Source organism: Centroberyx gerrardi, chromosome 21, assembly GCF_048128805.1.
Source record: "Centroberyx gerrardi isolate f3 chromosome 21, fCenGer3.hap1.cur.20231027, whole genome shotgun sequence".
Classification (NCBI taxonomy): Eukaryota; Metazoa; Chordata; class Actinopteri; order Beryciformes; family Berycidae; genus Centroberyx; species Centroberyx gerrardi.
The window spans coordinates 14,330,263-14,344,997 of record NC_136017.1 but is presented as its reverse complement, the minus strand read 5'-3'; the positions used below and the strand labels follow the sequence as shown (position 1 = coordinate 14,344,997).

The following is a 14,735-nucleotide window of genomic DNA, read 5'->3' as shown; positions in this document are numbered from 1 at the left end:
TGTTGTGATAGCAGTCCTCTCTGAACAGATTCCTCCTATACCAGATCTAGAGTTATAAAGTGCTTTTAGTGTTTCAGTCTTTTGTTTTTGGTCAGGATTACAGTTCATTGGCCTAAATAATTGTACTTGTGTTGTTGTGAAAAGAGCAAGGGTTTATGGGAGTTGTAGTCTTCTCGCTTCCGCAACCATGGATTTGGATGTCAGTGCTGTAAGCGGCAGTCTGTGACCTTACGCTCCTCAAATCTGCACTGCACACCACGACAATAGGAATGTTTCATTTGGTGAAGCGGACAGCGAGTCTTTTAGTGTTTCTTGTGCGAGTTTAGAGCTTCAAGTCGCCCAGTTCCACGTTGCTCTCTTTGGGTTTGCGCCGTTTGACCCTGGCCGGCGAGCAGCCCCTCCTCTGGCACTTCCCAGCAACCCCCTCCCCAGTGGATACAGCCATTTTGGGCACGGTTTCCTGGACCACTATAGGGGTTACGAGGTGCGGGGGCGAAGCCGTGTCGATGGCCTCCATGGAGCCGGGCTGCGACTCCACGGAGGTCCTGGTGTGCTGGTGCGGAAGAGCGCTTTCCTCCCCTTTGTTTTTCTCTCCGTCTTCCTCCTCCTCCTCCTCCTCCTCAGGCTTGAACTCCTCCACAGGATCTTCCACAACCTCGTCTCCTGTGGTCTCGGCTCCTCCCTCGCGCCCCGTTTCGTCCACGCTGGTGTCGCTCGGACGCTTGCTGTCGGTGTCCGAGTCTTCGCCGTCGGCCTCCTCTCCCTCTGTCACGCAGACAGCCGGAGTCGCCTCCCGGCCCTGAGGGTTAGACAAGATAACGGGAAATAATCTTTGAACAAATGCATTTTGTCTTGAGTGGGATGAGCAGTACAGAATGCATCCAGTATAAAGTATGACAGCCTGGTAAATTAAAGGCTCAATTGTCTTTCGCAAAGCAGTTGGTGAGTGACAATAACAGCAGACTGCCATCAGTGGAAGACCTCTGTTGTTGCCAAACCAAACAGATTTGTTCAGTCTGCCTAATTGGATAGCAAGATTATCTTTTCCCACAGGCTTAGAGTTAGGGGGGGGAAGGCTGCAGTAGGTCAGATTCCTCTAACCTCATGGTCATGTTCAAATACTGTGATGTTTTTAGAATAGGTGATGCTAAAATAGGTATTTAGGAAGTTATTCGCATTGATGTCAGAAAGCTGTGTAAAAATAGTCACTTGTCTCTTTATCTGTCCTGTCAAATGTTAATACAAAAAACATCTAAAGAGTTTTGTTCCAAAATGAGATATCCACTATTTGGTGAAAATGGACAAAAAATCTTACAAAATTCTGCCTTGAATGTAGAACTTAATATGGAAAACAAGTTCAGTAGTTTCATGTTGGCAGAACATAGTTAAACTTGCTTAACATGGAATAATACTAATCATGTAAAGGAAAGGAGATGAGGGGAACAAAAAAAAATCAGGATTTAGTTGGTAACTAGTTATGGCAACATGGACCTACAGAACATTTGGATAGTGATATGTAATGGTAGATTTTACCAAAGATAATATGTTCGAATGTGACATGTCATCATGCTATATTGTGTGTCCCATTCCCAGTGCATTCATGTCACTCATCACAGAATCACATTCAAATTCAACAGCAAGAAAATATAGCTGTTGAAATACTAGTTAATCTGACCATTCACTGAAGTATTAATTACAAAAAACTTATTATGATATTCATTAATTTCCTAACCTATGAAACATTTCATCACATCATAAATTCAGGTTATCTTAACACATAGCCTTCTCCTGTTTATTCCTTAGAGGAATTACTGATTGTATAAAAAATATAAAAAAAAGAATGTTTTTCACATCCAATCACAGTTCGTCTTTACCTGTGGCGAGGCTGTTCCCTCCTCTGACGCCTCCCCTTCCCTCTCCTCCGTCTCTCCTCCCTTTTTGTCTTCATGTGAGTCACCCTCTCCGGAGCCGTCCTCCCCATCGTCTTCATCCTCTGCCTCCGCCGAAGCGCTGACGTTCCCCGCCGCGGACTCCTCCGCCGGTGTCGACTCTTCTTCATTCGCCTCACTTTTTGCATCCTCCGTTTCCCCTCCCTCCGTCTCCCCAGACGCCTCATCGTCTCCACTTTCCCTCCCCGTCGTTTCTCCTTCTTCCTGCTTAAATTCAGACACCACACACTGTTCGACCTCTCCCTCCTCCTCTTTTCCTCCCTCCTCCTCCTCTCCCTCTCCACTTTCTCCTTCCCCTCCAGTTTCCCCATTTATCTCTTCCTCCTCTTCCCCCGTTCCTGTCTCTCCCTCGTTCCCCGTGTCATCTTCTCCTGCCTCTCCTTCATCCTCTGCGTTCTCCCCCTCCTCCTCCGCAGTCTCTCCCTCCTCTGCTCTCTCTGCATCATCCGCTGTTCCTTCCTCACCTGTGTTCTCACTAGTTTCTTCACCCTCCTCCTCATCGCCTTCCGCCGTTTCCCCCTCCTCTCCCTCCTCTGCCTCATTGCTCTCCTCCTCATCTCCGGCGGCCTGGCATTTGCATTCGGCCTCCTCCTCTTCCTCCCCCTCTCCATTTTCTAATGCCTCCTCTTTTTCAGCTTCTTCGCTACCCGTTTCTCCCTCCTCCTGCGCCTCATTCCCCTCATCGTTTTCTGCCTCTCCTTCATCTTCCTCTTTCTCCTCATTCCCCTCTTCAGTGGCTACCTCCTCTATGACCTCTTCCTCCTCTTCTACTGCCTTTCCTTCTGCTGTCTCACCCTCCTCCTCCTTTCTTTCCGCCTCCATGTCTGCCTCGGGGATTGTCTCCTCTAAAACGTCGTCAGCTTTGATATCCTCTTTGGTCTCCTCCTCCTCCTCTTCCTCCTGCACTACCTCTAAATTTCTCTCCTCCTCGTCGCTGTCGCTTTTCACCTCCGCAGGCTCCGGCGCCGCGGCAGGCTTAGGTTCTGGGCCTTTCTTCAGCTGGAGTATCTTCAGAAGGTCAAACTCCATCATCACCGGCGCTTCAGCTGCCGCGGGGTTCATTTTGAGAGGCCGGGCGGCCATTTTCTTGCGCACGCAGGCATCGCACGGGCAGTACTCGTCCTCGCTGCGCTGGTCACTGAAGTCGCCCGTCATCTCCCCGTCGCTGAGGGAGTCGCCGGTCTTCACCGATTGGTTCTTCATCACCTGCGAAAACAAATTGAGCATTGTTTATCATCCATTCAAGTTAAAATACCACGTTAGATGAAAAAGGACAAAACGTAACATTAAAAAGACAATAAGATGAAAGATGAATGTGTGTCTTGCTCTTCCTGATGTTTGTTCTATATCATTCTGTTCTATGGTTGATTGTTCATCAGCTAGATCTAGTAGATCTAGTCTAGATCTGTTACCTTCAACATCCGGCGCCTCCTCTCTGTCATGGTGGACTCCCTGGAGAGGTTCCCTCCTTGCGGCGGCCTCGGCGACCTCCCCACCCTCCCGGCTCGACCTTGGATCTTCCTCAGCTCGCGCTCTATGCTGCTCTGGATTCGCCGGCTCACCTCATCCTTCAGCTCGGAGATCATCGTGTCCAGGATGGCGTTGTCGTCTAGGTCCCAACGGACTTTGAACTCCGCCATGGCGTTAGTGTAGTGGTTCATGAACTGCTTCTCCAGTTTCTTCAGGAGGTGCAGGACCCACACGGGATCGGGGTCTTGGGACTGTTTTTTGGTCAGCGGCACTCGCTGGACAGTCGGAGGCGTGCCGGAGCTGGAGTCCTCGAGCGTCTCTCGCTCGTTATCGGTGGGGGATTTGGAGCTGTCGTTGGCGGAGCTCTTGTCCGATGAAGAGGGGGTCTCGCTGGCTTTGGGGCTGTCCAGAGATGGAATGATCTCTTTACCCTGCATGGGTTCCTCTGCTGCGAGGCTCGGCTCTTTACAGGTCCCATCTACCTCAGCTTTCTCTGTGGATGGCTCCAGCAGTTCGGGGTTTGATTGCGCCTCTGCTGCATGTCCTTCCTCCCCCTCTCCAGCATCCCCCTCCGCTCCCTCTTCCTCATGCACATATGCTGTCGGTTTTGGTGGTGTTTCTCCTCCTTCATTCCCATTGTCCTTGCCCGATCCACCGGAGCCACTGCTCATATCCACCCCGGATGAGGACCTTGGTGGGGTGACCTGGTCTTTGCGAGCATCCTTGGCCTCCTTGTCCTTGGGTTCAGTGAGCCACAGGGATTGAAGGATGCCCATGATTTCGTTGTAGCGCTGGTTGCCATCCTTCTGTTGGGAAAGGTCAGGGGTCACTGCAGGCTCGATGAGCTGGAGCTGTGCCAGGCAGTCCAACAGCCCCTTGGCTGATGTGCTCAGTCTACGACCATACACTGCAGACACCTGCGGAGGAACCACAGCAAGGGAGAGGGGAATACTCATGATCCACATATTGCATACATACATGGTTTAATCGGTGAAGAACACCAAATACATACATAGCTGCATGCATGTACAAATTGTATTTTATATCCATGTATATTTGAGAGAGCTGTGAATCTACTGTAAATCAGTGACATTTATGACTCTATATAAATTGGTGATACCCCTGTAAAATGTATTATTTATCATGTTTAAAATATGTATGTATTGATAATGTTATTATGTACTGTACGTTTATCTATCTTATGTTTAGCTACATATTTTTTATCCTTGTGACACAAAAAAGACAACCTTGACCTTGATAACTCCTTTGAGATTGTCCCATATAATATGATAAGATAAGACAAATAGTGATAAAATATGACATATGATCTGATAGATAAATAGACTTAAAATTACAGATAAATAATTATTTTGGTTATAATAATTATCATATAAAGGTATTCTAATCATAAAATCATTGACTTACCTCAGGTAGGCTGTGGCATCGCCCTAGAGCAGGGCTCAGAAGAACTTTCATCACTGCTACTGAAGAATGGCAGTCCTTGGGCAGAGATTCACTGTTCAGCAACAGACTGGTGGGGTGAGAGGAAGTGCCTTCCGCAGCAGGTGGAGCTGTTTCTGACTTCTCCTCCTCCTCCGCACCTTCACCTTCAGCTTGCTCCTCTTTCTCCTCTTCCTGCTCTTCAACCTCAGCTTTCTCTGCTGTCTCCTCCTCCTCCCCTTTCTCATCTTCAGGATTATCCTCTTCCTTTGTTACCGCCTCTCCAGGTTCCTCTTCTGCCTCCTTCTCCTGCGCTTCTTCACCTTCGTTCAACTCGTCCCCAAGGGTGAGCATGCAGCCGTTCGCCGGAATGCTCCGCAGCCAATCGCTGACAACCTCACTAGGGGACGCGTTGGGCAGACAGGCAGGTGTCAGTTCCAGCTCCTCCGCCTGCTGCTTCTGGTTCCTGTGTCTATGGCACCTCCCACTCTTCTCACTCTGGGTCTTGTGGCTGGCAGCGCTGCCCTTTGACTGTCGGCTGGGGGGACGCGCAGCAGCCATGGTCTCCCTCAGCAGGTCGGCCGCAGACAGCGAGTGAGACAGAGCGCTCTCACTAGACGTCTCCACTTTAGTGCATGGGTTGGAGCTGTGTAAGGGACAGGGGCTCAAGGATTCTTTAGGCGTTGCTCCCTTTTGAGAATTGGATGTTTTGACAGATCGGACGCTGCCGCCGTCGCTTGCTGCGTTGGATTTGACCGTGTGACTTTCCTCTCCCTTACCCTCCTTTGAAGCTTTCAGTTTTGAGCCTGTGCGAGCTGAAGCTGCTGACTCGGGCCTGAGGCAACTAGGAATCTTGGAGCAGACACTGGTCACCTTCTCATCTGCAATATCTTCTTTCCCTTTGACCTGCTTTTCCAGTTCCTTGTTTGCTGAATCTCCCTCAAGTACTGTCGCAGGATTGGCAGGTTTAGGGCTGGCACTCATGGGGGATTTGCTCCGAACTTTAGCGCTTGATGATGACATCGCAGATGAGGTCCTGTTGTCAGGAGTGTCCAGATGGCTACTTGCGTTGCTGCGGGCTCTTGCAGTTGAAACAGAGTTCACGCTTCTTGGTTTGAGGTCATTTCTTGTTTTGGATGGGCTGGCAATAGCTTCTAGCTGTTTAGGCTTACTAGCTGGCTTTGGAGCTGCTGCTTTAACATCACCATTAGAGGCAGACTTATGAGACCTACTGCTTTTAACTGAGGATTTGCTTTTGGCTGAAAAAGCACTGGCTGCTTTTTGCGTTGTTTGCCCTCCCACTTCCCCACCCTCTTCATCTCCTCCAGGTATTTCAATAGTCGGGATATCGACTGGTTGAGGATTGGGAGACAAAGTGCTTTTCCTGCCATTACAGTTGGACTTTTGAGACTCTGTCCTGTTGGGGACACTGGGAGTCGCTGTCTTGGCTCTGCCCTTACTCTGAGAATGAGCGGTGTGGTGTGTGTGAGACGAGACGTGGGACTTGCCGCTGTCTGAATCGGGTGTTTCCTGCTCTTGGTCCTCTGGCAACCCAAGAGAGACGGACCCTGATGAGGCACGACTCAGCAGACGCTCATTGCCTCCTGATTCTCTCTTTGACTTTTTGGATGTGGTCGATAGGACGCTAGTTTCCCCCTCAGAAGCCACTTTCTCCTCCTCACTTTTAAGGTCTGCGTCTACTGTTTCAATGACAGCGATAGACATGGCGCTTGCTGCCCTCTCCTCTGTTGCCTCTTCCCCTTCCTCATCAACCCCTTCTGATGTTTTCATGGCGACAACATCTGCTGTGTTAGGAGTGGGTGACACTGCTTTGACACTCCTATTACAATTTGACTTGTGAGAAATGCTGGACTTCACTGAAGATTTGGATTTCACAGACATGGCACTAGCCACCCGCTCGTCTTTGGCTGGAGAGGCCACTCTTGAACTTGTGTCACAGTTTGATTTGTGAGACTTTGCAGAGGTAGCTGATTTACCAGACAAAGCACTGGCAGCCCTCTCCTCACTTGTATCCCCCTCCTCTGCTTTTTCTCCCTCCTCGGAATTGTCTCCCGCTCTTGTTTTGCCATTACAGACGGATTTATGAGACTTGCTTGATTTGACGGATGCTATCGATTTAGAGGACATGGCACTGGCTGCTCTCTCTTCATTTTCATCACTTCCCTCTGTTTTCTCTCCCACCTCCTCCCCGTCTGCCCCACCCTCATCTCCTCCAGTTTTACTGTTTGGGGACACAGCTTGAGCGCTGCCATTGCAGCTGGATTTATGCGACTTTGTAGATTTTGCAGAAACTTCAGATTTCGTTGATTTAGCAGATATTGCACTTGCTGGCCTCTCCTGTGTTTGCTCTCCTTCCTTCTCCTTTTCCATTTCCACTGCCTCCTCAACCACCTTTGAGCTCGAAGATGCAGCTCTCACACTGCCATCACAGTTAGACCTGCATGACTTTGCAGACTTAACAGACATGTTAGATTTAGCTGATTTGACAGACATTGCACTAGCTGCCCTCTCTCCATCCTCTGCAGCTTCTGACCTGGGAGAAAGTGACCTTTCCAAAGCTTTGGTGTACTTATGGGATTTATTAGACTTGGCCGACACATTGGATTTAGCTGACATGGCACTCGCCGCTCGCTCCTCCGTCTCCTTTTCCTCCTCTTTTTGGTCTTCATCACTACCTGACGTGACTATCACCGGGGGACCTGGAGACACTGCTCTTGCACATTGACTACAAGTAGACTTGTGAGATGTGTTGGACTTTGCTGATACATTCGATTTAGCTGATGTAGCAGACAAGATGCTATCAGGTCTTACTTCCTCTCTCTGTTCCTCTTCTTCTCTGGTCTCAGCTGTGGTCTTCCGGGACACTGTGGATGCATGAGACTTGCCAGACTTAGCAGAAGCATTAGACGTAACAGAAAGGGCACTAGAGGCTCTTTTGTTTGTGTCAACCTCTTCCTCAGCTGTATTGTCAGCTGGAGAGGCAACCCCCGTACTTGAATGACAGCTGGACTTGTGAGACTTGTCGGACTTAACTGAAGCACTGGTCTTTACCGAAGTGTCAGATTTAGCAGACAAGGCACTCGCTGCTCTCTCTACATCACCTGTATCACTGCAGTTGGACTTGTGAGATTTACTAGACTTAGCGGAAACATTTGATCTAGCTGATCTGACTGACAGCACACTAGCGGCTCTTTCCGGTGGCCTTTCAGCAGCAGTTGAGTCTTCAGCAATTTCAGACCTGGGACTAACTGCCCGCTCTGAAGCTTTGGTCGACTTATGGGAATTATTGGACTTGGCCGACATGGCGCTAGGGCTTCTCTCCTCTATCTCAGCTGAGGCACCAGTGCTGCCATTACAGACGTGAGATCTGCTGGACCTGTGGCTTGTGGCTGAGGTGGCACTTGGTGCCCTCTCTTCCTCCTCTCCTACTGGTTCAGTTAAAGGTTCTTCTGCAGATGTGGGAGAGTGAGAGTGCTTCAATTGGTTGGAAGCTCTAGACATGGCACTAGTTGCTCTGTCCTCTAGGACATTGGACATTGCAGAGAAGCGCCCATGTTGGGTGAGGTTGGACTTGTTGGATCGTGTTGACTCGGCTGAACCGTCTGAGCCGTCAGACATACCGCTGGGTGCCCGCTCATCTTCACTACCATCATTGGCATTATCTTGGTTTGAGAGAGAAGAGGCAGGCTTTGGAGTGGCAGGATGGGAATGATGGGACCTCTCTGAGGCTCTACTGCTGGATTCCTTTGCCCTGTGGTCAGGTGTGGCTGAGGCACAAGAATCAGGGGTGGTCCCACGCTTGCCGCCCCCACAATGAGGACATGCGCTGGATGCCCTTGACTGACCAGAGCCCGCTGAGAGCCCCGTATGCCTGGACAAACCACTAGCTACCCTCTCCTCCACCTCCTCATTCTCATCATCTGCTGCCCCCTCTTCCTCCAAATTTAGGTTTCTGGTCTTGGTGGACCTGCGAGAGGCTTGGCTTGTTTTGGACCTGGAGCTGGTAGCTCGATCCATCTCATCCGCTCCAGCCATTGAATGTGGGGTGGCTACTCCACAGTGACGGGAAGAGGCTGCAGATACTGCCCTGCTTCCCTTCTCTCCCCCATCCTCAGCCTGGGAGGTTTGCTTCCTGCGTTTGGTAGAGTGGATGGAACCGGCTGAGACATTGCTTGGTGGTCGGGCAGTCTGGTGAGTCTGGGAGGTTGGGAGTGGTGATGGCTCATTGCTATGGCAGCATTGTGAGGCGCTAGGTGGCAGGTCATCCTCGTCATCCGGGTCCTCTTGCAGCGCCTGCAGGACATGTGACGAGCTGCTGACTGCAGATAGCGGACGCTCCTCCCCCTCCGACATCATCAGCTCATCATGGGGCCTCATACATTTGCTAGCCCCTCCCTCGCTCCTGTCATCCTCAACTGACTTCCTGCTGTGAGGGCGCAGGTTGCTGTCCGTGGCCGTGACTCCACTGCGGCTGCAGCACCGGCTGATCTTGCACACCTCCACGTGGGTGTCTCCATCCTGCTCCACCTCCACTCTGTGCTGAACCTCCTCCGTCACACACATCTCTTCCTGGACCACCTGGCCCTGCTCCGAACAAGGGGCTCCTCCGCAGTTGGAAAGCCTCGCCTGGCAGCGCACCACCCTCCGGGAATGACAGGAGGAGGAGGAGCTGGAGGAGTGGGTGTGTCTCACCATAGTGTGGCTGTGTCTGGATGCGTGCGGGGGAGGAACTGCAGGCTGTTTGCGGCAGTGTGCGGGGTTCTCCCACAGGTCATAATGCTGCTCCTGTCTCTGGTAGCAGCAGGGGCAGCGGTTCTCCAGGGCGCGCTGCAGAGGCCGGTTGGCATAATCGGCACCCTCTGGGTCGAAGGAGGCAGAGTCAGGGTCAGAGCAGCTCTCTGATTGGCCCTGCTGCAGGTAATGGGGGTGGGCCTGGCTCAGGGGGCAGCAATCATTGGTCAGAGATGGGGATTTTTTGATCTGCGTGGACCACTGCAGGGCCTCGTCATTTTGGAGGCGGAAGCGCACCCTCATCTCCACCGAGAGGCTGCCATCTTTGTTGACCAGGACACGCTTTTCAATGTCGTCGTTCATAATGGCTGCCCTGCCCTGGGAGTGGGAGCAGGTGCTGAGGCCGTTGGGGTACGACTTCTCCGAAGACAGAGAGAAACGGGTGGAGGGGTTTGAGGAATCGGAGCGCGGGTGGATGATGCTCTTCTTGGTTTGCAGACCAAAGTTCACTGAAAAGAGAGAGAGAAAAGCAAAGAGTGTAGAGAAAAATTAATAATACTTCTTACTGTAATGCGGATGTAAACACATACATTCTCAAATTTCTCTTTTTAGCTTTTCTTACTGGATTATCATTTATTTCAGGTCTATGGTGATGTTGATGTTTGTGTATCATGTGCTCACTCAAATACTGTACCTATGTACAAAGACCTTGCTCACACTGTATACAATTTGCCATTATTTTTCTTTACACATACTGAGTCCCAAACAACCTACAGTTTTTCTTGCTCTCATGGCCTTCACTATACTCGCTGGCTCTGGAGCGAGCTCCATGAGGGGGGGACCTTCCTCCTTGAGTAGCTGGGGACCGCGCCCCGTTCCCTGGGGTCCTGGGGCCCAGACCGGGGGACCTGCTGCCCAGACCAGGCAGCTTCTCCTCCGAGCTCTTCCTGATGAAGTCTAACAGCAACGGACTGAAGGCCTCCCGACCCACACACACCAACACACCAGGACACGTCATCAAGCTCTGCACGCTGTCAATCTAGAAATAAACACACACACGTCAGGATTTTCATCTACAGAGCTCATCATCTGCAATACAAAAGGCTGTAGACAATCCAATTACTGACATATACAGACAACCACTGATGCATGGTACATGATAAACTCCTCAAACTGCTATACATACTTCAACAAGTTCTAGGTGCTCAGGTGGAGGTCGGGGGGTTATGCATGATTGGAGTGAGTGAAACTATGTTGACTTTAAAAACTCTACTACTTCCTGGTATGTGGATGTACAGCGCACCAGTCTGCAGTTGGTTGTTTGACTTCTACAGTGCTGCCTGGTGTATGAGCGCATATTGTATTTGCATTATGCAGGGCTCTGGGGGCTCTGTGCCACCTAAACAGTGCATACTGTAATTTCCCTAAGCAGTGCACATTGCAAAAAGCGTCACACATGAACAAACAAACAAACAAACGCACGCAAGCAAGCACAGAGCCTGGGTCCTCCTGAGTACATAAGTGTATTTGAATCAGGTAATTGGAAGGACATGGGCTTACATGGTATATATATATGCACAGTATATATGCACACACACAGTGGTGCACACACAGACATGCACATTACCTTGCGCCCCTCGACAGTGTAGAGCTTGCGGACGTGGAACTGCATCACCTCGGAGATCTCGTCCAGGAAGGCCCTGAGGCTCCTGGTGGACCTCCTGCTCAGCACCACGCTCCTCCTCAGCCCCGGCTCGCTGTTCTTCACCAGCAGGATCCGCCGCTGCCTGTAAGGCAGGTGGCCGGGCGGGGCCGCGGACGAGGCTTCGGGCGGCTGGGGCCTCCGGGTGTGATGGTGCCAGACGGCCGGCCGTTTGCCGGCTAGCTCCATGTTGATCGGCTTAGCGTGGCGCCGGTCGGAGCAGAGGTAGCAGCCTCCGTCCTGGAGCTGCTCCAGGTGTTTGATGCTGTGGGTGCCGCGGGGGGTGGTCACGTTCCGCACGCCAAAAGGCAGGGGCACCTGTATGTGTACGCACGCACGCAGGCACACACACACACACACACACACACACACACACACAAGCATCAAACACAGAACAAGCGATTCATGTATGCACAAGTGCACACAAAAGCACTTTCTGGATGACAGAATTTTCAGTTGCTGTGTGATCAATGGCTCACAATATCCATTATTGTATAGATCACTCTAAACAGTTTTAACATTATCAGAAGTGGCCAGGAACTGTACTGGTCATACAACTGTTCACAGCTGAACTTAATAACACTAATATCTTGTAATGCTACATTACATTGTGTGGCTGCAAATGAGACTTCAATAGTCAGTGGCAAAATAATACATTTCTTCAATTCTAAGCTGCCCTTAATCACCGCATTTGAAAATACTGAGATGGCATTTTGGAATTGGAATAAAATCATAGAGGAGCCAAGGAAAAGTAATTTCGACTGGAATCTTTCCCAAGGGAAGGGAGAGGAATATATTTGAGGACAGGTTAAGATTTAAGGAGCTGCTCATGTAGCAGTTACTGTCACCTAGAGCTCCCCTGGTGATAGTAATGCCATACAGAGTGAGCTGGGGAAAGTGCATCTGCATCTATACCGACTGCTTCAAAAGAAACCTCTAGTAAAGTGTGGATCAGAGCTGTGAAGCCTGTCCCACTGACCTTTTGGGAAAGGTCGTCCAGCAGGGCGTCGAAGCATTTGAAGCTGCGCTTGTGGATGGCCATCCTGACGCCCCCGAACTGGCTGTCGCCACTTTTGTAGAAGGTGATCCGCTTGGCCGGGGCGGCCGTGGTCACATGGACGAGGCGCGAGGTGGGAGGGGGCGGCGGGGGAAGGGGCGAGTCATATTTAAACGGGGGCTGGGGGTCCCACAGCCCTACCTGGGCCGAATACATGCTGCCCTCTCACACACACCTGAGGGGTACACACACACAAAACATACACATATTTTAGACCAGCTTTCAATCCTAAAGAAGCAGAATGGCAAAGCACTTAAAAGTATCAGCAAAGGTCACATTAAGCCTTTTGCGCGCACACACACACACACACACACACACACACACCCACAGGGCATTTTTGACTGTCATTCTCTTGCAAAATCATCTCTATCAGCCCAAACTTAATTTCTGTCTGTTTTGAAATCTACTAAGCATTAGCTAGTTTGCTTGTGAAACACATCCAGCACAGTTATGAAAGAGTAATTCCATTACAAAGTTTTCATTTCAGAGATTCATCTTTCATTGTATTGGCTGTTTGATGCGTAAAGCATTATAATCTAACCACACACACAGAGCCAAAAACGTTAATCGGGGTGTTTGATTAGGGATTCAGGACAATGAGGTGACAGTTCACCAGGCGCTGATCCACTAACAGGACTAACTGACACTATGGGGTGTTAGCTCGGACATCTGGCTACTATAGGGGGAACATTCTGGAGTAAGTTACTTCCACATCAAGCCTGCAGGCTGCCAGGAAAATGTTTTGTTCCCTGACATATCTGGAAGTCTTGCTTTCCTCCATCCATTATTGTTTATATGAACAAATAGATTGCAAAAAAATAACATTAGATGAAAAGTAAGATGTGTTGTTACACACACTTCATTGAAATGGGATGGAGTGAACTATATCGGGACACTGAATTAAAGTCACAAAGACCACTCGTGCAACAGTACATACAGTATGTGTGACTCGTGCAACACTCAAGCTGCTTCAGCTTTGCAGTGTTAGTATTTCTTGTACTTGCTGCATGGGACTCCCTCAACAGGCCATCTGCTATATGACTTAGGATCATTTACAATCCGGATTTATCAAAGGCCTTAAAGTCAAAATCAGTTACATTCATTTTCTCCAATTTTCTGTGATTAATAAAAAGCTAAAAGTATTCTCTTCTATCATTACTGAAGCTATGTATGCAATAGATACAGCTTCACTTTGCATATTCTTAGAAATGATCATATAGTGTGATCAAGAACTGTGATCAAGAATATAGAGTAATGCACCACTTGTTCAACAACATCCACTTGAAAAAAGTCTACACAGTTCCTCAATGTTCAGGCCTGGATGTGATTAAACACTAAATTAGCCTCTCATATCTTTAAATGATACAATCCAAAAGACAATGATTGTCCTAGTATGGCTGGACCAGAAAATCTCTGCTCTGTTCAGTCGATTTTGGTACAGAAGACCCTTCTCATATGAAGGATGGTCTTGGTATAAACCGGCATTCAACAGAATTTCTCTCATCATGTAAATTGGCAATATCAAATGCATACAGCCACATGCATTAGAGGTTAAACACAGAGCTTCCCACAGCCTGCTATATTTAGAGGTGCAGGCTACCGCATCTAGAAATCCTATTTGGATCGGACGTAAAAGGTTTCTGTCCTGCTTCGGCCTACAGAAACCACATTGCATAATATAGTCCGTATACTGTGTCACTTTGCTTCATAACATCACACGTCACCCATGAGACCCATTCAAACCAATTGAAATTGTAGTAAATCTGTTTTTTTTTGTTACATGACAGTACTGTGTGCATGACAGTTGCAACATGTGAACTGACAGATGAATTTGAACATAAGGAATAAAAAGTATTGAAAACAGTTAAACAGGAGTAGGCGCTACCTGGGCAACAGATCACAGATCACATTTCACTTTACTTATTTACTTTCATTTCGTAAAAGATCAAGTTCAATGTATTGACTGTGGTAATGACTTTCAAAGCTGAACGTTGAGTGTTGTCAGCGAGCTTAGCGGGCGTCTTAACTCCCAAGACTGCAGGCCAGATCACTGTTCTTAGCTGTGGACACTCCCCACCTGAAGCTGCCTCACTCTGCTCCCTAATCCTTCTTCAACTCTGACCTGACTTTCTCTCTCTCCGTCTTTCTAACAGGACCATGTTAATTCTCTTCGAGCTGAAATGTAGCCCTGGTAGCTCTGATATCACATTCCCTTTTCTTAAAAAACAGTGAATGATTCCAATAATGAGTTTTAAGGTTTTCAAATGAGCCATGTCAGCAAATCATTGGTTTCCAGGGCGAAAGAGAGGCAACGACTGGTTCCTGTCAAAAGAAAAAGTGTCTGATTCCCCCGCTGTATACCTGA

The 14,735-nt window shown here is 49.2% G+C and overlaps 1 protein-coding gene across 1 annotated transcript; it reads right to left on the bottom strand.

Moving 5' to 3' along the window:
* Positions 1-322: 322 nt before the first annotated feature.
* On the bottom strand, positions 323-12,526 carry rp1l1a (rp1 like 1a). The gene is made up of 11 exons (XM_078290975.1): positions 12,293-12,526; positions 11,239-11,631; positions 10,386-10,650; positions 7,762-10,120; positions 7,372-7,686; positions 6,350-6,807; positions 4,845-6,256; positions 3,362-4,336; positions 2,744-3,155; positions 1,875-2,146; positions 323-799 (listed from the first exon to the last, which is right to left on the bottom strand). Exons 1-11 carry the CDS (start codon positions 12,524-12,526, stop codon positions 323-325), a joined length of 7,572 nt encoding a protein of 2,523 aa, XP_078147101.1.
* Between the last annotated feature and the right edge of the window lie 2,209 nt (positions 12,527-14,735).